The sequence below is a fragment of the Lycorma delicatula genome, chromosome 1, assembly GCF_047948215.1.
Source record: "Lycorma delicatula isolate Av1 chromosome 1, ASM4794821v1, whole genome shotgun sequence".
NCBI classification, from domain to species: Eukaryota; Metazoa; Arthropoda; class Insecta; order Hemiptera; family Fulgoridae; genus Lycorma; species Lycorma delicatula.
In genome coordinates, this window is record NC_134455.1 from 150,640,074 (window position 1) to 150,663,410 (window position 23,337).

General features: G+C 33.1%; 1 protein-coding gene across 1 annotated transcript in view; it reads left to right on the forward strand.

Moving 5' to 3' along the window:
* LOC142318204 (putative ubiquitin carboxyl-terminal hydrolase MINDY-4) overlaps positions 1-19,548 on the forward strand; it is a 60,717-nt gene extending 41,169 nt beyond the window's left edge. The window contains exon 7 of the mRNA XM_075354764.1: positions 19,338-19,548. Coding sequence (XP_075210879.1) covers positions 19,338-19,444 — 107 coding nt within the window. The 3' untranslated portion in view covers positions 19,445-19,548. The remainder of the gene's footprint in view (positions 1-19,337) is intronic.
* The last annotated feature ends 3,789 nt before the right edge of the window (positions 19,549-23,337 follow it).

A 23,337-nucleotide genomic window follows, 5' to 3' on the forward strand; every position in this document is an offset into this window, starting at 1 on the left:
ACTAGAAGCATCTATTTCTACGACGTTTAATGAGAATAAGTCCGGAAAGAGAAAAAATAAAAATTTTTTGACTATTTCAACAAAATAAAGGTAACATTAAAATGAATAACAGTTAAAACAATATCCGGAAGAATTAAAATAAAAATCAAAATACTGGATTGGGAAACTTTGAAAACTAACAAATTTTGAGGGATTCTTCAATAAAACTGCGAAAGAAATCAGAACCTACCTGGACAAAACAAAGAAGTAAGAAATAGGGAAAGACAACTATAAAATTCTAGAAGAAAATGAAACGACAAAAGAAAAAAGTAAATAATTATTTCACGGCCTAAGGTTGGCCGAATTCGAAAAAAAAGATTAAATATAAATTTTTCCTATCTTAATAATTAAAATAAACTGTTATACTGCTCCTATTAGGCAACAGTCTGTTTTTTCTCGCTTACTCCACTTTGGAACCGGACCAGATTTAATACGAACGTAGTCCCAAGCGATATTCAGACAGAATTATTCACCCCTGCACTTCTTTCGCCATCATCATATGGTTTATCTTGACCAAAATCATGAACATCGCGTACCGTGCCGTTCGGTTCGCAATATAGTTCCCATCATGGTTACCTGGAGATAGCACGCCGAGTTTTCTCCAACACGCTTTCCTTTGCTGCAGCAACCGATCGAACACGAACACCGTGTATTTTGCGGTGTCCGTCTTCTCGCAATTATCACTTTCCGCAGAGGTCTCAACGTCCGCGCGCGCAGATAAAGAACCGTTAAGGAGCGTTAAAGAACCAAGTTGAATCGTACCCCAGTTTTCCGGGTTCACAGTCTAACCATCTCTGGACGTCCAGGATTTCTGCAAGTCCATCTGCTCTTCGTCAACTGATCTCATATTAGGCTACATACAATCTACTGGTAAATAATAAAATTATTATTTCAGTACAATAATTAAAAAAAAAATGTTTAATTAATTATACATTTTTTAACTATTAGAATGAAATACATTATTATTTACATAGCCAATATAATGTTTACATTATTTTACTTGTTTATTATTAATTGTAAGATATCAGCGGTAATACGTACGAGTACATAAAAAAATACCGGAAAGGTCATAAATGAAAAAATCTGATATGTACGCCACACGACTTCCTTGAACGTCTATTAAATTGCATATTCACATTTTTTGCTGCACTTCATTTATAATTATTTCATTTAAAAGTGAGATATGATACTCCAATTCTTTAATAAAGCGGACAGTTACACGATTGTGAAATATTGTTTTTTTTTAAATCAAATATTTATACAATTATTAATTCGACAATCTTACATGAAATATTAAGATGGAGTAAAAGTTTATTTATTACCCGTATTACTAGATCAGTATAATTCGTATCTTCCTAAGTTGCTGATTAACAAAAATTTCAGATTTCTGGTACGTCGTATAAATAAAATTTAATAATAAATAATTAAACTATTCCATTTAGTGAACTCGTATATACTGGTTACAAATGTTAATTTTGACCTTGCGGTGTAAAATATTCAGTTTTTATTAAAAATGAAAAAAAGCAACGTTCAGAAAAAAGAAAGATAACATGAGGAAATACCTCAAAAAACGTCAAGAAGATGAATATGAAGGGGGAAGAAAATGTTAAGAACAAGGGAAGAATAAAAAAAATTATGAGATGATAAATATAAAGAGGAAGAAAGTGTTAAAACCAAAGAAAGAATAAAAATATTAAGAGAAGATGATAAGTATAAAGAGGAAGAAAATATTACGACCAAGGAAAAAATAAAAAGGTTAACAGATGATGAATATAAAGAGAGAGAAAATTTGAAAACTAGAGAACGTGTACACAAATTAAGATTAGAAGAATTATATCAAACCAAAGAGCGATTAAATGATTGACAACAAAAAAAAAACAAACGAACGATGATCACCTCCGACTTAAGGAAAATATTGTCCGACAATATCAGAGCAGTGATGAACTAAAAGATGATAATTTTTTGCAATTTATTAAAGATCGGCATGTATGCCTCGATGTGTGGTGTTCTTGTGTGGATCTATTTTTCAGTCACTCTGTAGTGAACTTTAATGTAGATAAAACTAAACAGAAATTCAAGAGTAATTAAATAAAATTAAACATAAATTAAACTAGAAAATCCAATAATAATACGATTCTAAATTTTAATTTTCAATCAATATTAAATAATCAGATTTTCACCAAATCTATTACATATACACATATGTAATAATGCCTATTAAATTACATATAACAATTTTTAAAAGTACATATAATTTTATTTCACAATAACTTCTGATTTTTTTTTATTGTTATTATTGAATAATTTATTGTAAAAACGTTTTTACAACCGCGAGTTAAAAATTGTTAATAAATCAATATATTTAATTATAAAAAAAATTTAAATAAAAAGGAAATGAAGTTTGATTCGAACCGATGTGTCTTCCCCTTATAGTAGATTCAAATATTTCATCGATTAAAATTTCATTTGGCTATAACTTTGGAACCGATGAAAATAAGTACCACTTATTTTATGATACATCATTGAAAAGCTCTCGATGAGGGCTTATTACTGCAGTTAAGAAAAAGTCTTTTTTAGACACTTTTTGTTCAGTCGATTGCAATCAAAAGGGGAGGTGTGCACAACTAGATGTTGCAACAATCCTACATCCAAAATTTCAACATCCTACGGGTAATCGTTTTTGAATTATGCGAGATACATACGTACAGACGTACTTTGTACAAGGAAGTAAAAATGATAAATTATTTAATAATAAAAACGGAATTATTTTTAATATTACTGAATTTATTTTCTCGCAATTAATGTAGAAGCACAAAATCTGTAGAAACGAGAATTTAAAAAAATTAAAACTATTTTTAAAAATATACATTTAAAAAGTTTTTCTTTTAATTTCAACTTTTAAAAGTCGGTGACGATAAATTAAAAACAAACAAATCAAAATTTTCATTAATACTTAATTTAGGATTTACATAAAAAATATAAAGTAAAAAGAATTAAAAAAGTACTTTTCCTTTTTTTTTATTTTTTAAGGCAATTTTATTTGATTATTTTAGGTATATTTAAAAAATATTATATAATATGATATATATATATTTTAAATATGTGAAATAAAATTATTTCACATGTTTGGTTTTATTATTATTTAAAATAATAGACTTACATAAAATGATGGGAAAATTAAAAAATGTTTTTGCAAAATAAAAATTATTTTCATTTTGATCAAGCATTTATTTTCCACGTTTTCCATTGATCTAGTCAAGAAAATTCTAAGGCAATTCTTCTTTTTTTATGAAAATAAAGAAAAGAAAAATCATGTAAACATTAGTCCGGAAATGCCTTCACAATTACATCCAGTAACAAACCTTAAATAGTTAATGTTGAAAATAATACGCTGAAACACTAATAGTAACTTCTGATATAATTCTGAATGTAATAAGAAATAAGAAACTTACTACAGGGCATTTCACCTCATTTTATTACTACCGCGATTTTTCCGATAGACAAAATCTCCGTAGAGATTTTGTCTCCGTAGTACTCAAAAACGAAATTATTTATTGAGAAAAGGTTTCTGCGATCTCTTTCTTGTAAAAATTTACTTTAAAATCATTTATTACCTGTTCGCCTTCCTATTTAAAAAGGTTTGATTCAATATGGCGGATCAAAGATCCGCCAAGTAGTAACTATGTAGAGTTACAGTTTTTTCTAGAACTATCTGCACGTAAGTTGTTGGCACAAAAAACTACTAGCATTTAGCAAACATTTGGCACGGTATTAGGTCGACTGAAAACATTGTCAGTTTAATATAGATGATATTTATAATTAAAAATACATACGCTGCTATTTAATTAAAACTAGTATCCCGATTAATATTACTATTTTAAAGTACTTTAAATAATCATTTTTTCTACTCGGTTTATGTAGCTCGTAAATTCCGAAGTCGCTGTCGTCGGTAGATTCTAAAGAGCTCGTGTCCGATTCTGAATTCACATTTTTCACATAATTGTCGATGTGCATATCACAGAAATGTTTATCTTCGATGTATTTTTTTTCAACGTTGCAAATATTGCTCCATTCAGCTTCAGACACTTTATGAAATTTCTTTTCAGCTAACTTAAGAATGCCCGATGTATTAAAAGTTGTATTTATTTTAGCTACTTGCCCTTACACTTGGCTCCACATCATTTCAAGGACATTTAAGTCAGGGTGATAAGGTGGCAGTCGTAGAACTGTGTGACCGTAATATTCGAAAAGTCACCTTTTAGAAATTTCTTTTGATTTTGTTTGTGTAATTTTATTATATCATATAATTCAGTCTTGGTCATAACAGAACAGTTAATTCGTTGTTCGGCTGACCATTTTATCATATCAAATCGCTTTTTAATCGATTAAAATTTGGCTACTTTTGTAGTAAAACGTTGCGATACGATGCGTTATCTAGTACAATGACCGAATGAAACCGACCGAGGAAGCAAGTTGGGAATACACGTCTCCCGTAATCATTTCGTGTCCTTTTCGAAATCCATTGGTTTCTGATAATTTCCTTTCTTATATGACTCATAAATAGATAAAGCATTGGTAATGAATCCTTTATTACAACCGGAATGAACAATTATTAATAGTGAGCTCTTGGCTTCTGGTGTTTTCAGTCCCACATGAAGATTTGTAGTGTCAACCCACGATTTTGATATCGCATGACTACTATGAATGTGTGGGTTTCATTTGAGTATACAATCGGTTTCCTTCACCGCAGGGAAATTTGTCATAGAAATTTCATTCTTTGAATTTTAATTTCATGCCGTTCTATCAGTATTTTCCGGTTATCATCTGTTTTTTCCATCTAAATCCCATTTTACGTAATATTCTCATTAAAGATCACTCCCTTTCGCGGGCTTTTTGCATAATTCTCTTCACAGTAGGAATGCATTTTTCGGTTACATAAAATTTATTTATTAAACGTCTCAAAGTATCTGTGTCAAACAAATCTAAATTGCACGCAGTAGTGGGGCGATTTACACGTTTTTCGGCGAAATGAACACGGATGGCTTCTCAGTTTCATTTGATTTCTCTTCTGCTATAATTCTTTGGACCGTTCGTTTTGATACTTTTGTCTCTTGAATAACCGTATTCAGCACTAAAGTTTTCCTCACTATTCCCATTCCGGCATTGTTTTATAAAAGGAAATTGTAAACAATGAATACAATTTCCCTCATCCCACTATCCTCCTAACTTGAGCATTTAAAAAAAAACTGTATTGAAGTATTAAAAATTTAAATTACTAAATTTATGATAAAACTTAAAATGTAAACAACACAAAAAAATAGTAAAAATGAATCACTAACAGCTATTAACTTCATTAAATAAAATATACGCCGCAGTAAATGTTTCTATAATAACCACTTCTAGAACACAATTACAAGCGATATGTAATATACGAGTCTTCACAGCGCAATAATTAGAGTACATTAAAAATAAGTAAATGAAATTCTAAGAATTGCGTGTTGTGTTTACAACAATTCATAAATAGCACATTGGTCATGTATGATTCTACTATTATTTCTTGCTCTACAACAGGAAGTAGGCCTAGATCACAACATCAAATTATTGCTTAGAATAAAACTTAACAGTTACTTACGCTACAGCAAGTTTATGAAACGTGTTTTTTATTTACCATACCACAAAAGGCATATAGAAAATGACAATGTTTTTAGTTAGTTTCAATGCATGCAAAATGCATAGGCTTTCAGTCCCTGCGCCAACGTATGTGCCACACATTTACTTCTTAGTATCCCTCAGTTTTGAAATATGGAGCCGTTTCCATACTTTAATATCACTCTGTGTAAATGAAAATTATATAAACTTTTGTTACTATCAATATAAATCTGCCCTGAGGTATATAATCTCCACGTCCGAAACATACCATCTACGTTCCACATCAAGGGCGATAACAGTTCATAAATACAATACATATAGCTGTCTAACGGGGCTTCAAGTGTTTTCCTCGGAAATTTTAACTTTCTTTTAACCTGATTTCCATTTACACGGCACTGTAAGGACTGGACTTTACGGCCAACTGTAGATCATACACAATTAAAAACGGTTTTGGAAGTGGACTTACACCACCTCTAGAGCTGGTGATGATTAGTTAGATATTGATTGTACGTGAGGGTGCCTGATTATGACTTTATGATTATGTGTGTATTGATGCTGCAGATCTTCGCTGCTTCCTGTTATATGTATTTGTGGTATGAATTATGTTGTTTATTATTTTGATGTTTTGTATTATAATGATTGATGTTATTTTCCTGTTGATATGATTGTTTTATGATTAAGTGTATTGATGCTGTAAGTCAACGCTGCTTTTTATGTATGTATCTAGCTAAGTAAGCAAGATGTATGTATCTGGCTATATGAACTTAGGTGTATATTATGATGTATTGTATTTTACTTTATCATAGCAATTATGGAATATGACTGTGTGTGGGCTATCTCCCCCTTTCTGAAGTAATGCTTCTTTAAACTGTGCCAGGAAGGGAGGATAGCCAGGGGTGTAGGTTTAATCGGAATTGCACAAGAACATATGCACTTATTAACATCTTGCGGAACCTGTTAGCGAGCCCGACACTGCTTAGGCGCCCGTAAATGGAGTTCCTCCATCTTGTAAAAAAAAAATAAATAAATAAAGAGCTGGTGATATGGCGTCCAGGGTTGATGTGATTGTACAAGTAACACAGACATGGCAATGGTCCACACGCATGGCAAGCTTGCAGTAAGGTGTTCATATACGTCGTTACTTGGAAATCCTGAAAGCTTCAGTAAGTAGGGGAATGGAATTAGTGCAGAGATTACGCATCCGCTATCGGCCAGGACATATGCCTGTTCCAGCGGAGTACAAGGCTGGACCTCCAATGTTGGTACCACTGAAGTAGGGGTATACCCCGGCTCCTTGCTTTGTTACTGAGGGGATTAACTCATCATGCAGTTTGAACAATCTCTCCTGGCAGAGGGTTAACGTAAACACCCTTGTTCAGAACAGCCGTGTCGCCGGAGGCGAAACGGAAGAAGAGTCGTGAAGAATTCCACATGAGGTGAGAAGTCTGCAGATAACTGTCTTCAAGAACAGTTTACCCAGACCTAAGAACCTTGTGATCACGAAGGAAGAAGGTAATTTCGCAAGGGTAAGCCCTGTTTTATCGCTCGTGAGATTATTGGTTGTGCTGGTAGTCCGGTAAAAGAAATACGAAAAACTTTCAACGATCATTACATTGAAACAACTAACGATATCCAGTCGCAGAAGAGTGTTGCATTAAACGAAATAGGTGAGTTTGTTATACGCGTAGATCCTCACAACATTCTCATTATCTCAAAGGGTTGCAGTTTGTCGAGATCTAGTAAATTATTCTGACCAGGAAATTGTAAAGGAGCTGTTCACGCAGTGCCGAAGGCAAAACATGAGAAGGAATGGCGAAGTTACTATCTTCTGCTTCTCATGTCCTCATCTTTAATAGACCTTTATTGCCGGAGAAAGTGCGCACTGGTATACACCGTCTAGATGTGCGAGCTTTCGTACCGCCACCCATACGGTGCTTCAGGTGCCAGGGATTTGGCTACACTGCGGTTCAATATGAAAGACTGAAAGTTCTACATGCGCACGCGCGCGCGTTTGTGTGTGTGTGTGTGTGATACTTTAACATCTGTGGCGACTTACCAGGTGCTCCTGGATACTCTGTTTCCAGATGCTCCGGAGGGCGAAGCAGAAGTCGGTGTCGGGGCGGGTGAGACACTATTCCCTGGCGTGCGAGCTGTTGATCCCGTAGATATAGACAGAGTAGTTTCTCGAATAGCACTGGGAAAGGCACCGAGGATTGACCAACCTGACCCGGATATCTTCTACCATTTGCTGCCTGTCATAAGAGAGCCGCTTGGCAGGCTGTTCTGGGGTGCCTTAGCTGGGGCTGCTTCCCGACTTGTTAGAAAGTGGCTTTGGTGAGGATACTCTTAAAACCAGGAAAAAATCCTAGTGAGGTCGGCAATTATCAACCCATCAGCCTCTTGCCGGTTATCGGCAAGTTGCAGGAAAGGCTGGTCGTGAAACGGCTCTGGGAAAACATCGATATCAACTGGTTTCTAAATCGAGGTTTGTACGGCTTCATGAAAGGAGTTGGCATTTTAAATGCTCTTGCCGAGGTGGAAAGCGCTGACTGTAAATATGTTTTGACAATTTTTATTGACATAGAGGCAGCATTCCTTCTTTGTGTTGAAGTTCTGTCCCCTATGAGTTGGAACACGGTAATGTTCCCGAAGCCCTGCAGGCCGTGGTTTGAAACTATCTGTCTAACCGTACGGCTCTGCTTAAAGATGTGCACCTAGCAGTGGTAAAATCCGTTTCCAGGAGAAGCCCGTAGGGGTCCCTTATTGGTCCCCTGTCCTTAATGGAACCTGGTTTTCGACGGATTTCTGGGATTGACATTCCCAGAAGGGATCACAGCTCAGGCTTTCGCCGATGACTGTCTCCTGTTACTTCGTAGTAATTCAAGATCGCATCTAGAAGAAACAGCGCAGGCGGCCTTGTCAACCGCAGAGGACTGGATAGATCATCAAAATTTAAAGATTTCTTTGCCCAAGACGAAGCATATGATTCTCAAGGGTCCAGACAAAAAATCGTACAGTCAAAACCCCCACAATTAATTTAAAGGCTGTGTAATCAGCCGACTCAGAGTGTATAAGTACCTAGGTGTTTTATTTGATGAGAAGTTGCTGTTTAGCAACCATATTAAGCAAGTGGTGGCGGACGCCGTCTCTGTGATACACAAACTTAGGAGGATTGCTTGGAAAGACTATGGGTTGTCGAGATATCAAATGTACATGGTGTACCGAGGTATCTTTGAAAGCATGACCTCTTACGCGGTGCCTGTTTGGGTGCAGAGACTGAATATGAATAGAGCACTTATTCAAAATTTAAGGAGTGCCCAGCGGAGATCCTTAATTGTATGCACTCGTGTCTTTAAAACAACCGCCTACGACGCTGCTATCGAATTGGGAAAGGCTCTCTTAATCGATTTAGTGCTAAAAGTTCGGGCAGCCATGTGGAGATTGCGAAGAGGTCAGGAGGCCGAAGTGTTTGGCATGCGGTTTCGAGCCGCGCCAGTACCGAAGCGGAATGGTGATCGCAATGCACTGGTTCAAAATTTCGAACGGTCGCCCTGTTAAGTTTTTAGAGCTAGGATGGACTGTAGTGATTGTTGGATGGACTGTTGTGATTGTTGGATGAACGAATGAAACAATATTCTTCTAGGTAATTGAGATTAATTCGTAAAAGATACTAAATAACTAAACTACATAAATCACATTAGACGAAGAAATACATGACCGCGCCAGACGGGATTCTTAACTCGAATGAACATATAAACTGGCTCGCAGGTCAGCGCTAATAGAAAACTACAGAGCAGCACTAGCTGGCTCAAACTAGGAACGGAACACGCCCATCCACCTGCGGAGAGGCTTCAGAGCCTCGGGATGGAAGCATGGCAGCAAGAATGGCACATCACGATTAAGGGAAGGTCCTTGTGTACTTTGGAAGGTCCTTGAATGTCTCGAGTTCATTTTTAAGGGCAACGGGTGCCCAAGTGCTCACCACCACGCCAAATTGAATCAGTACTGTTTAGGTTCCGCCTGTTAGCTGATGAGCTTTGCGTCTGCGGAGAAGTCCAGTCGAACGAACATATGATGTTTGATTGCTCCGCTTTGAGGCGGGGGGCGAGAGACCGGGCCACCTTGGAACTTAGCGGTCATGGGGAAAATTGACCACTCATAAGCGGCGAGTCAACAATTTAAGAAAGACGAGAGCCGCATTCTCGGACCGTATGGGAGTTCCTTAATGCGGTTGCGTTGTTCAATCAGCATTAGTAGTTTGTCAAGGGAAAAGACTCCTACCGCACTGCTGTGGGAAGCTAACCCTGAGAAATAGCTGGCCACCAGCCAATTATAACTGCGAGCGCTGTAATATGGTGGACAGGTGCTTGCTGTCATTCAGCGACCTAGGCGTGGCAGCGAATTTCTATCTTGACGGAAATTTATTTTATCGACATGTCATATAGATTTTAGTAGTAGATGGGGTGCGCCTACCCATTTTAGTAATATATGACAATTGAGCGGTGGGACACGCAAGCGAGTGATGTATTGCGCCACGCTTATTCCACTCACGCTGTTTAGGAGCTAGTTAGGATACTGGTCACTAAACTGTTTCGAGGCTTCAGTAGCCGTTTGTGACACAGACATTTGGTCTTATGCTTTAGGGCGACCGAGTGGGGTTGTGGCGGGAGAAATTCCAGACAAACCAGTATGTGTGTGTAGTGAAAAAACACATAAACGGGAACCATGCAACGATCCTCCCATTTGCATCAACTGCAAAGGAATGCATTCATGCCGATCAATAAACTTTCCTTTTTTCAAAGATAAAGCAGCTGTTCAGAAAATTGAAACCTTGCAGGTGGTCAGCTATTTTGAAGCTAAATAAACTGCATCCCTGTCGTGAGTATCTCTCTCTTGCTCACGCCTCTGAATCGGCGCCTAAACCAAGCGCCGAGCCATGCCTGTCATTGTCTGCTGCTTCCTTGGTTTCTCACTCAGAGGTTAGGAGCTACACGGGCGATGACACATTTCTAGAACACCAAGCAGTTAGGAGGTTGGAAAAGAAGAAAAGAACAGTTGGTTAAATGGCATACTCCGAAATTAACTGCCCCATATAAACAAATCGATTCTTGAATGGAACATCAATAGAAATTTGTCGAACATCCTTCAGCTCCAATGTTTGTACATGATGTGGTCCCAATTTGTGTATGTCTGCAAAAAACACATTTCCTCGTAGATGTAAATTTTAATTTAAGAAGATATAATATTTATCAGTAAGATCAACCGAAAAATATGAGTTGATTAGCGTTGACTGGATTTATCACGAACACGGTTGAAATAAACACAAATCTATCAGCGGTCGCAATCAGAATGAAGCGCCCGCTGCAGATTACGATCTGCCGAATTTGATTACCATACTTGCCGAATTTTGATTAGAAGGAAAATGACAACTGCTCAGCTCCCCCCCCCCCCCTTATTACTTATGGGTGATTTCAATGTCCACAATCCTATTTGGGAATCGGATCAAATCGATCCCCGTAGAAGAGAATCGGAGAAGTTCCTATTAAATTCTGATTTTCTTATTTTAAATGATAGTTCAGGAAATTACTCGTATTTTACTTCGTTCAGAGACGGATCGACGTCCTATACAGATTTAATTTTTATGAGTGCATCGATTGCACCAAAATACTCTTTCTAAGTTTTACAAGACCTTCATGGAAGTAACATTTTCCTGTGCTAATTACAACTGATTCTTCCATAAAGTTCTATCTAAATAAAATCTCCTATTCTATCTCAAAAAGATGGTTGTTTGATAAGGCAGACTGAACAAGCTTCACTGCTGATACGAAACCCCGAAATAACTGGAGTGTGGTCGAAAATGATCTCAACGCTATAACCAATGCTATATTTCACTCGGGATAAGATATATTCCCAGAACATTCGGGAAACTGAAGAAGCCATCCGTTCTGTGGTGGAATGATGAAAAGTGAAGTGAAAAAAGTAAAAAAAAAGAAAAAACGTATAATGCTTTCAAGAAACATCCAACATCAGAAAACCTAATTGCTTTCAAAAAACATAAGTCACATGCAAAAATATTTACGGCGGATTCAGAAAAAGATCCTGGCAACAACACGTATCAAACATTAGCAGAAATACGACTGCTGCGACGTTCGGAAGAAAGTGAAAGCCATCTACAGGCATATAAACTTTACTCCCATAACTTGCCTTCAATAAAAACATAATCTAACAGTTTCTCCAAACGAAATTTCTGAATTATTAGCTAATCAATGTGAAGGAGCTAGTAAAACGGTTAATTACGACAAAATCAAATAACAGAACTTGAAAGTCACCTAAATTTTGGAACCAAAATAAAAGTTTCATTCAATGTACCTTTCAAAATAGACGAAGTAGTTAAAGCTGTTGGAGAAAACCGGCAATACAGCACCTGGTTCATACGAAATGCATTACTCATGATCAGACCACACCGTTAAGCATGCCACTCAAAACTCATATTACTGTATAATCAGATATGGCGTAACGGAATGCGTCCACGGCAGAGGAAAAAAGCACATATTCTTCCAATTCCAAAAAAAGATAAAAATCTGACCGATCCAATGGTTACCGTCCTATTTCTCTGACGTGTACTATTGGAAAATTCTTCGAAAAATTATAAATAATAATTTATTCACTTGGATTCAAGAAAGAGAAAATCTTACACCCGCACATCAAGCAGGATTTCGACAGTACATTCAACTACTGACCAACCAAATGATCAGTTTAGAAAATACTATATACAACAATTTCATCTTGTTCACTTGTACCTTGTTCACAATCAAAATTAATGAACTTATATTAGCGTTTAGGTAGAAGATCTGGCAATCATATATGGCAGTAACAAAATAATTATGGTGAAGTATAAATTGTAACAAGCGATATATGCACTCAATGAAGTTGCAAAGAATAACAGATTCAAATTTTCATCAGAGAAAACGTACTGTGTACACTTCTGTAGGAAGACATGTCCTCATCATAGTCCTGTTTTGATCATCGAAGAACATCTGATTCAGTGCAAAGATAATGCACACTTTTTAGGTCTATTATTAGATAAATCCCTTACTTGAAGACTACATATACAGGATTTGAGTGTTAAATGCAAGAAAGCTCTAATTATAATTAAATGTTTATCAAACATTAATTATGGCGCAGAAAGAAAGACATTGCAGTGTTTATATAAAGCATTGGTTTAATCGAAGACCGATTACGGATATATTGCTTATCATCTGCAAGAAAGTCATGTTCAAGAAAGTTAGACGTATTACAATACATAACAGAATCAGATATGCCATAGGCGCTTTCCCTACAAGCCCATGACTAATTTAATGTCTGAAGCGAGCATAATGCCATTATATCATAGAAGAGAGATCTTACTATTTAGATATGCTACTAATACATGTGCCTTTCTTTCTCATAATAACTATAAAGCTTTTAATAATAATCCTTTGGCTGCTCTTTATATCATCATACCTATTCCAGACCAGCTGGAATACGGTATCATGAGTTAACCAAAAAACATAAATTGCTTTGTCAGATACATTAGCAATTGAGAGAAATACCACCATGGCTTTTACCATCTATAAGCATAAGATTAGATCTCTCTTATTGAAAATAAGAGGAATTTTTGTCAATAATCAGTAAATATGAAGAAAAAAAAATATATATATACATATACATGCATATGTTAATGCACATTCATGGAAATTGCTAATGTGGCCAGTGTTTACACAGCAGAGCTCACTGCAATACAGCAAGCTCTTCACCAGAAAATTTCTGCAAAGAGTTGGTGCATATGTCCGACTCTTTAAGCGCATTAACTTCTATTCAGAACAAAAACATTGAGGATCTCCTTATTGCAAACATCCTGTCCATTCTGTGTATTAGACCAAATGGGACAGTGATGCATATTTTTATGGACTACAGAACATGATGGTATCCGAGGAAATGAAAGCATACACGAAGCTGTCAAAATAGCAACAATTTGTGAGAATATGGATATAATCCCTATTCGCATTACAGATATTAGAAATCACCTAATTAGCACATCTGATACACTTGGTGTAATGAATGGAGAAGACTAAACACAAAACTGAATTCGATTAAGATTATTCCACATAAAATGGATGAGCGACGCATGGGAACAGGAAATAGTGACCAGACTCAGAATCATTCACACATAAATAACAAATTCATATTTGTTAATCGGTGAAGAAAGACCAATGAGTAGTGTATGTGATAAGTAGTCACTTACTGTTAAGCATTTACTAGAAGAGTGTACAATAAATGAAAACCTCAGAAAGAGGTACAGATTAAAAAACAATATTGCTGCTGATTTAGAAAATGGCAAAGAAAGAAAATAATTGCTTACTTAGAAGCCAGTGGATTTCTAGCACATTTGTAGTAAGCCTTTGCCAAAAGTCAGTTATGTGGTAAGAATCCTCTGTGTGAAGCCTTTACACTTTAACGCAGAAGTCTTTACAAAAATTACATGATATTTACTTTTTTGGGTGATTTCTTTGAATGTGTGTTTTGTGTCTACATTTTGATTTTTTGTTTTATGTAAATGTCAGGGCTTGGGGCCCTTTACACCATGTACATGATACATGTATGTATTTTATTTAATACTCCAAGTTTGCATTTATTTTTGTGTTTTATAAAAACGTAAGGACCCTATACACCATTACATTTGATTATAGGATTATATAGGAATTAACCATGATTAAAGACAAATTATTAAATGATCTTGAGCAATACTCAAGAAGACAGAACATTGTGCTAAATGGAATTACAGAAACTACAGGAGAAAACTTGTTTGAAATTATTGGGGACTGCGCAAAAATATAAGAATCATATGATTATGCAATATCATAAAGCAGAAGTATTTCATTTTGATGTTACCGAGTGCAGTCTATGTGCTATAAAAATTAAAAAAAACAAATTTTGTTTTTAATATGGTCAAAAAACAACTACCCTAGATTTTATAGATTTTAAGTCAATAAGGAACTGAATTAATTTGAATGTAGTTTTACAAGTACATAGAGTAGTACATGATCTTTGATAATTTTATTTCCACTATAAATAAAATAATAGATGTAAAATCATCAAATTAATTAAGCCTAATATTCATAAAAATACATTTTTTTAAATCATGGATGTCCAGTCGAATAATGAAAATTTCAAAACCCAGAAGTAAAATGTTAAATAAATTGTGAATAGGCCATTTGATCGTAAATTGTAAAATTATTACATTAAAGTAACTGAGAAATTGGATACTGAAATAAACCAGAGAACTGATAAATATTATACACTCTAGATACCAACGGGGACAACGCCAAGATACATGGAGAGCAATAAATAGTAGTATTATAGGGATAAAAACAAAAACGTAATCAAATTCAAAGTATCTTAAATAAGAACAAAAGAGAACATTACAGCAAAGCTGTAATGGAACTTAAACGAACTTGAAAAATATAACAAAAATGTTATTTTGTTGAGTTTGTCCTTATTCTTCAGAAAAAATAGTGTGAAGCAAATTGGGAGATTTTAGAGCACATTGTTATTATAGAAAGGTATCCAGATAAGAAGGGTGACCTTACTCCTTACCTCAGCTACTATTGGACCTTGATGTATTGCACAGTAACCACTTCCTTATGTCAAATTAATTGTTGTCGCTTAGTTGTTCATTCACTAAATGGTAGTGAAGATTTTTGCTTTAAAATGAGTTTGCCTTTACTACTCTGTTGCCTTCTAAAAACTTTACAAGATTTTTTTTCAAAAATCTGTTTTGTCAAGTTCACCCTTGTTGCACGAGATGCCTCAACTTTTTTTTTAAACTTTTTTCAAAAGCTTTTATTTGGTACTTTATTTGAGTTCAAAACAGATCTTTTTTAATTTTGAAAAATTGTTGTCTAGTAACCACTAAGTTGGTTTAAATAACTACACACACCCTATGATACTAAGATGAACCATTTTAATGCCAACTTCATAAAAATCAGTTCAATCTTCATGTAATACATGTACTACTAGCAGTGGAGGCTTGCGTATAGGCACTGTGAAATTGCAGCACCCCCTATTTCTACTTTATACTATAACGATAACATTTAATATAATGAATCCTTTTTTCTTTAATTTTTTCTTTATACTTGTACAATACATAATCCTTAAGCTTAATGTCAGTAGCCATCCCCCAGTTTATGAAAAAGATACAAAAATCTTCATATGGAACTGTGCGCTTCACAGTACCAACAGTGTAGTGTTTGGCTGTTGTACGCATGCACACATAGGTAGCTGCACGCAAGGCTACAAGGAAGAGATAGTACTGTTGCTCCCACAGAACCGACCTTGGCGTGCTGGTGGAAGGTAAATTTTGTTTTACTCCACATGTGTATGGAACGTTCCTTGTACGTTCTGTTTTCTAGTTTGGTCGGTGGAAGGAGTATGAAAGTGGTTTAGTTGTTTTTTCAATAGTGATCAGAAGATGGTGGAAAGCAAGGGCTCTCCGATTGTCAAATCTGCCCAAAAACACGGTGGAATTACGAAAGAGAAGGTAATTAGTAAAAACTAATTAGGTATTTGTTTCTGCAATTATATAGAAATTTAAATTAAACATCATTGGATTATAGTGTTTTTAAATGGACATTTTATTAAATTATTATCTAATTGTACTAAAAAATATTATCTGTATTGAGATTTTATTATTTATTTGGTTAAACTGAATACGGTTTATAAGTACAGTGTGCTTAAAAACCAAGTACCGTATTCTTGAATGTGATAAGGTGTTAGATTATTATCCTGCTTCTTGCTATTCTATTTGATTAATTTTTTTTTGCTTCTTTTATTTTACAAAAAAGTTTAACCATGGCCTTGAAAAGGCCAGAAAAAAGTTTCCGGGGCAGCATGCCCACTAATTTATGTGACTCACATACAATCTTTCATTAAGAAAAAAGGAAATTTATGAATATTGGCTAACATTTATTGACTTTGGCTAAAAAGTTTTTGTTCTAACAAAAATCATGTTTTGCATGCTGTGAAGAGAAAAATTTGAAACCTACATATATGATATTTATTGAAAGTAATGAACTGAATGCTGGGATTTAACTGTACTTTATTGAATGCAGTGGCTTTATTTTCAGTAATACTATCAAATTTTATAATCTGCATAAAATCACTAATTTCTTTTAAAATGATTTTTTTTTTTTTTTTTAATAAATGAGTCTGCAACTCTAGAGTGCATAATCCATTTTTAATAAAACCCAAAGGTTAATTTCCCTTTGATCCTAATGTAAACTTGGACTGTTATATACAGCTCTTCCAAAACAGGTAAAGGATCAGTAACTCTTAAGCAGAACAGAATTTTTGTAATTTTTCAAATGTCAGTTTAATAAAACAGTAAAAAAATCTCATCAAATTGTTAAGTTCTCTGAAACATTTTTTTTGTCATTCTATGGATGAGCTTGTCATTGCCATTCTGTTTACTTCCCCATACTGCTAACATTTGTTGCATTGTAAATTTGTAGCATAGTTCCATTATTTATTCTGTAATCTGATAAATACCGTATTTATTCGAGTACCACCCGCACTTTTTTTCTTGGAATTGGAGAAAAAATAAGGGTGCGGGGCTTACTTGAAACATAGCCTTTAGCCAGGATAATTTATGTAAAGTAAACATTTTCTTATAAGTACCTAAATTCAAACACATAAATATAGTTACATTAAGGCTTTCGTTTATCAATACCGGATGCCGCTTATATTGAATACATCTTTAATTATTAACATCCTGTTCATATTATCGATAGGAACGAAGTTATGGTATTTTTATTCATTCTGTATAGACTTCATCAGGTTCTAATGACACTATCAGTTACCCATTGTCTATTCGCCATAGTCATTGTACTGTTTGTATATGTAGACGGTTATGTGCATTTTATCTGTTTAGTCTATCTTGTAGTTTAATACGGTGATTTATTTTAATGACGGCATTAAAATGAGTACAAAAGGACAGCGTCTACGATCTTTTACAGTAAATGAAAAACTGCGCGTTATAGAAGAGGCTGAAAAAATTTGAAATCGGGCGGCAGGAAGAAAATTTGACGTAGATAAAAGCTGCATTCGAGACTGGCGTCAGAAGAAACAACTTCTGGTGAAAGGCGCTGGTAATAAACGGGCTTTCGTGGCTTAAAACCAAAATACACACACATAGAAAAAAAATTGTATGACTTTCTTATGTAAAAAAGGAAATGCGGTTGTGTCACGACTGAAATGTGTCAATCATATGCTCGTGAAATCGCTAAATCATTGAATAAAGTTGATTTTAAAGTATGCCGTGGATGAATAACACGATTTTTTGCACGAAATGATTTGTCAATAAGACGAAAGACGACCATTTCTCAACGACTTCCAGACCCTTATGAACAAAAAATATTACATTTTCACAATTCATAATAAATCTTAGAAAAGATATAAGCTATTTGCCTTCTCAATTAGGAAACGCTGATCAAACCCCCGTATATTTTGAAATGCCATTTGACAAAACCGTAAACAAAAAAGGTGAAAAAAGTGTTACGATTCGCACTGGTGGTAATGAAAAACAAAGGTGTAGTGCTATGCTTTGCATTACTTCTGATGGATCAAAATTACCTCCGTATATTTTTTTAAAAGAAAAACTCTTCCTACCGTACAGGTAAATGGAGTTATTATCAGAGCACAGGAATCAGGTTGGATGGACAAAACCTTAATTTTAGATTGGATCAGGTGTGTATGGCAAAAGCGATCAGGAGATTTACTTAATAAAAAAAATACCGGTATGCTAGTAATGGATAGTTATCGGGGGCATATGACTGATAAAGTGAAAGACATTTTAAAAAAGAGTATGACAGACTGTTGGGGCAAGTTGCAAAAATAAAATTACAAATAGCTCGTTTTTGCCAAAAGAATATTGGACTTTATTAGACGAAAGCAACTTAACCTTATCTTAAATCATCCACTTACAAAATTCAATGAAATTAAAGAATAAACATAACCTAATTCTATACAGAATTTATACAAGGAATATCAGCTGAAATTAACATATCAGATTATAATATTAAAATGAGAAATACATAAACATAGATTTTTCAAATAATCATTATGAAAATCTACAATTAATCACTTAAATAAATTGCATATAGGCTAATAATATGAAAATCTGAAATTAAACAAAGTCTGAAAACAAGAGAACTTAAACACCTTTTTTACAATTATAAACTTATAAACATAACATCAATAAACATAGTGTAACTCCTGTTTAGCCTCCGGTAACTACCGTTCAAATAATATTTCAGAGGATGAATGAGGATGATATACTGTATGAGTGTAAATGAAGTGTAGTCTTGTACATTCTCAGTTCGACCATTTCTGAGATGTGTGGTTAATTGAAACCCAACCACCAAAATATAATCTTAATTACATACTGCAAAAGCAATGGTGAGAAAGAAGCTGACATTCGTATCAGGATATGCTTATGAAAGTTCAAATGTGAAGTCCCCAACTGATCATGCATAGATTTAATGTAAGAATGTAACTTGTCTGTCAGTCAATTTGTCTCCACAAATTCTTATGCGAGTTCTTTTATGTTTCAGATACAACCGAGTTTTATATAAAAGAAAGAACAGAAGAAGAATATGTACCTCCATTAGAACTTTGTCTTCGTACAAAATGGAAAGATGCTGCATTTAGCTGGAACTGAGTAAAATGATATTTTAAATGTATGATGATGTAGTTTATCAGTCAGTACATTCTCATTTAAATTGCACTGAATTGAATGGAAATAAATTGAATGTATAATAATTACATGCACTGTATGTTTGTATTACCTTTATCCATCCTTTATAATGTTGCTCCCTAAATAGTTCTTTAAATTAATTAGAATAAAAATTAATTAGCTTAAAATTCTTTAATTTGATGTGTTATGTTCACCTGTTTTATTTAATTCTTCCTTCATACTGTCTCATTTTATTACCTTTTTTCTACCCTTATTTACTTTCAGACAGAATTTCCTTCTTAGCCAAAATTCGAGCTATTCAAAATTTCTAACTCATGTTTGGTTTCTGCCAAAAGAGTTAATTAGTGACAAAAATCAACATTTTTATTTTTTCTCTTGAATAGTTGCTCCAGTTTCAAATTTGTTTAAATTTATCAGTAACAAATTTGTTTAATCTCTGTACATAAAGTTGAAAAACAACGGAGACAGGTTATAAACTCAACTCACTAAGGAGTGAGTTGAGATGATTCTGTAAGGACAGAATCAGAGCTTGCTTTTCTTCATGTTTACTATGAGTATTACCTCTGTGAATGCTTGCATACATTTTATACTCTCCAAGACGGTTCTGTAAGTTGTGAGTTCTACTGTTTATTTGTATGACTGAAGAGTTGAATTTAATTTAAAAAGGATGCCTTAATTATTTAGACAACCTTAAAATTGGTAAACGCTTTAAACTTTTAAAATGGTAAACTTTTTAAACTAAGTGGGTGGGAAGTTATGAACTGTGGTTGTTATGAAATTATTAGAATTGGTACAGCTTACCTTCTATGGATCTAAAATGTCTGTGTGGGTTTCACCATGTTCAAAATACAGCTGTATGCGCCTCAAATCCCAGTCAGGCATGGCATTTCTCATACATTACAAATTTCCATTTTCATATTCCCATGCACAAGGTTCTGTATAAGTTTCTATGGTGAAAACTCATCAGTTAAAAAAATAATTTTAATTTGAAATGTTGAATCTACTAGTGTAGTTGGGAGTCTGTTCATTGTGAAATAGAATATAGATTCTAATGAGTTTTAATTAGGGCAGCTGCTTCACAGTATGAATGCAATTTAATCATAGTATGTTGTAAAACTGCATAAATTATCAAAAGATTCTTGAGATCCTTTGATGTTAAATTTGAATTTAAGCTTATTGCGTTAAATATTGCTTATATAAATATATATATATATATATATAATATATAATATAATATATATATATAAGCTTATATAAATATATATGTATATCATATTGCATTGTAGTTGACTGTAAGCTCATAAAAAAGTCAGCATTTTCTGATATAAATTTAAGTTACCTTACTATTTAAGTTATGATTTTTATGTTGCCATATTTGGTGCTTTTAATGAACCAGATAATCCATATAAATTAATTTACACACAAGTTATCAAAGTATATGTTACACTTTGGTGGAGAAAGTAATGTTAGTCATTTTATTTTTATCCATTTTTTTATACATCATACAGACAAACATGCAGAGATTCAAAATTTTACTATACAGTGTTGGTGCTCAAACCAATGCTAGTAAGCCATAAAGGTCACTATGGTTTACTTACTAGCCTTACTTTATTAATCACATCATTCAGTGTTACTTATTCAATAACATTTCAAAAATTTAATACAATTATTCAGCATGGATTTAAGACAAAAGATTTAACAAAAACGCAGTTACTAAGCACTTTATTTTATAAATTATTTAAATGAGCATTTTATTTATAAAAAAAGTGCAATATTTGAAAATAATATTTTTTGGAAGCAAACAAATTTAAGATTATATTATTCAAAATATATTATGTAATTAACTTTAATAATGAATAATTGATTTAAAGATGCTTTGAGAGTTTTCTCTATATTAGCTTTTTGAAGTTGGGGTAATGAATTGAGTATAATACCTTCCTACTAATTCTGAAATATGTTAAAAATCTTTATGAGTTGTAAATTAAAATCTCTAACTTGCAAAAACTGTATAAGCTTTTCAAAGTTTCATTCTCCAACTCTTCAATAAACTCAGTTTCTGCTAATACATTATTAGAAGTTGAAGAAGTAAAGTAGGATAATAATTTTCAGTAATGTTAAAATCTCAATCATTAAAAAAAATACTGTTTAAAGAAGATTACATCTGTTTAAGGAATTTCAGTTACCTTCAAGTTCTGATATTTTAACATAACTTTCAAAATCATTATCTAAATTATTAAATATTTAATTTGAGATTGATCATCTCAAAGATAAACAGTCAAATTTTAATATAGAAAGCCACCATTTAAAAAGCTGCCATTTTTTATTTTAATCATCATTCATCACTGGAAGAAACAAAGAAGATTAGCTGACAGTCATAACACTCATATAACATGAGTGACCAATTCAATTTTAGCCAATTCTATTTTATGTGTTAATTTGGATTTAAAAATTTTTTTTCACATTTCATTTGTGATAAAGTTTAAACAAACAGAAAAAGAACCTTCTATTGGAGGTCTTTTCTAAAGCCTTGCTTTGGTTGATTAAAACAGGGAAAACCCATAACTAGGTTTTTTTTAAATATTGAAGCATTTTTCAACATTTTAAAAATTAATATGAATAAATTATGTACAAAATTTTAAGTTAATTTTTTACTTTTAATTGTTTGTTAACTAAAAGAAAACACTAACTACTGTGATGATTATTTTGTAATGATTGAAGTGAATTTGACCATGATTCAAAATATCTTAATAAGAAATATTGAAACATTGTACATATTCATTACAATATTTTATCAGTGATTAATTAAAACCATATGCTGCAGCAGATCTGAAAATTCAAATTTTCTAATACTGGTTTTATAATAAATAAAACTCTTGAGCAGAAGGAAAACTGACTTTTTGTTTCCAATGAACGCCGATGAATGTTCTGCGAAATTGATTTCATTTGTAATGTCAAACTATGTTGTTTTACTTGCAGTGTAATCAATCAACCACTCAGATTTGTGTAATATCTATTATGTCTTTGTAAATGTAAACTCCCATCAACAATATAACATTACACCTTAAAGTTAGAATGAATTTTCATTATGCAAAAATGGGCTGTCAGTTTTTTTTTCAGCATCAACAAATAGTCAGTTAAATTATGTAGAAAGTAAAAACTATTGTCATAATGTCATTCCCATGAGTTAAAATTTACAGCTTTGCAACATTTAAAGATAAAGTAGATTATTTTAAAAATAGTCACTCATACCAAAAAAAGTAACAATATTTATTTGAATGAAATAATGTAATATCTTTTTTTACATTATTTAGTGTAATAATATGGCTTATAAGAAACTATCTTATTAAGTTTGTTTGTATTTTTAATAAATTACCCAATCATCTACCCCTGACCAATTTATTTAAAATTTAAGTTAAAAAACTTTTCTTCTAAATTTTAAAACTGAAAATCTGTTATATAACAATACTTAAAACTTAAACCCATAATTAATTTACTACACTAATCTGTTACTAAATGATTGATCTGCAAAGTTATGTGTCCTTGAGACACTTATAACTTTGCAGATCAATAAACATCAATAATTATCTAGATATGTAGCTAAGAAATTTACTACTTTCTAAATTGATAATAATTAATTATAATAAACAATTGATAATAATAAACATTAATGTAATGAATAAAAGTAAGCTTACTTACTTTTAATAATTACTTATTTATTTTAATCAAATCAATTCTTTGTAGATTCTGTTAAAACAGAGAATTTGTTTAATTTTCATACATAATTATGAAAAAAATCAACTAAGATTTTTAAATTTTATTCTATATTTCCCATTAAAAGTTGTTGGGAATAGTTATTT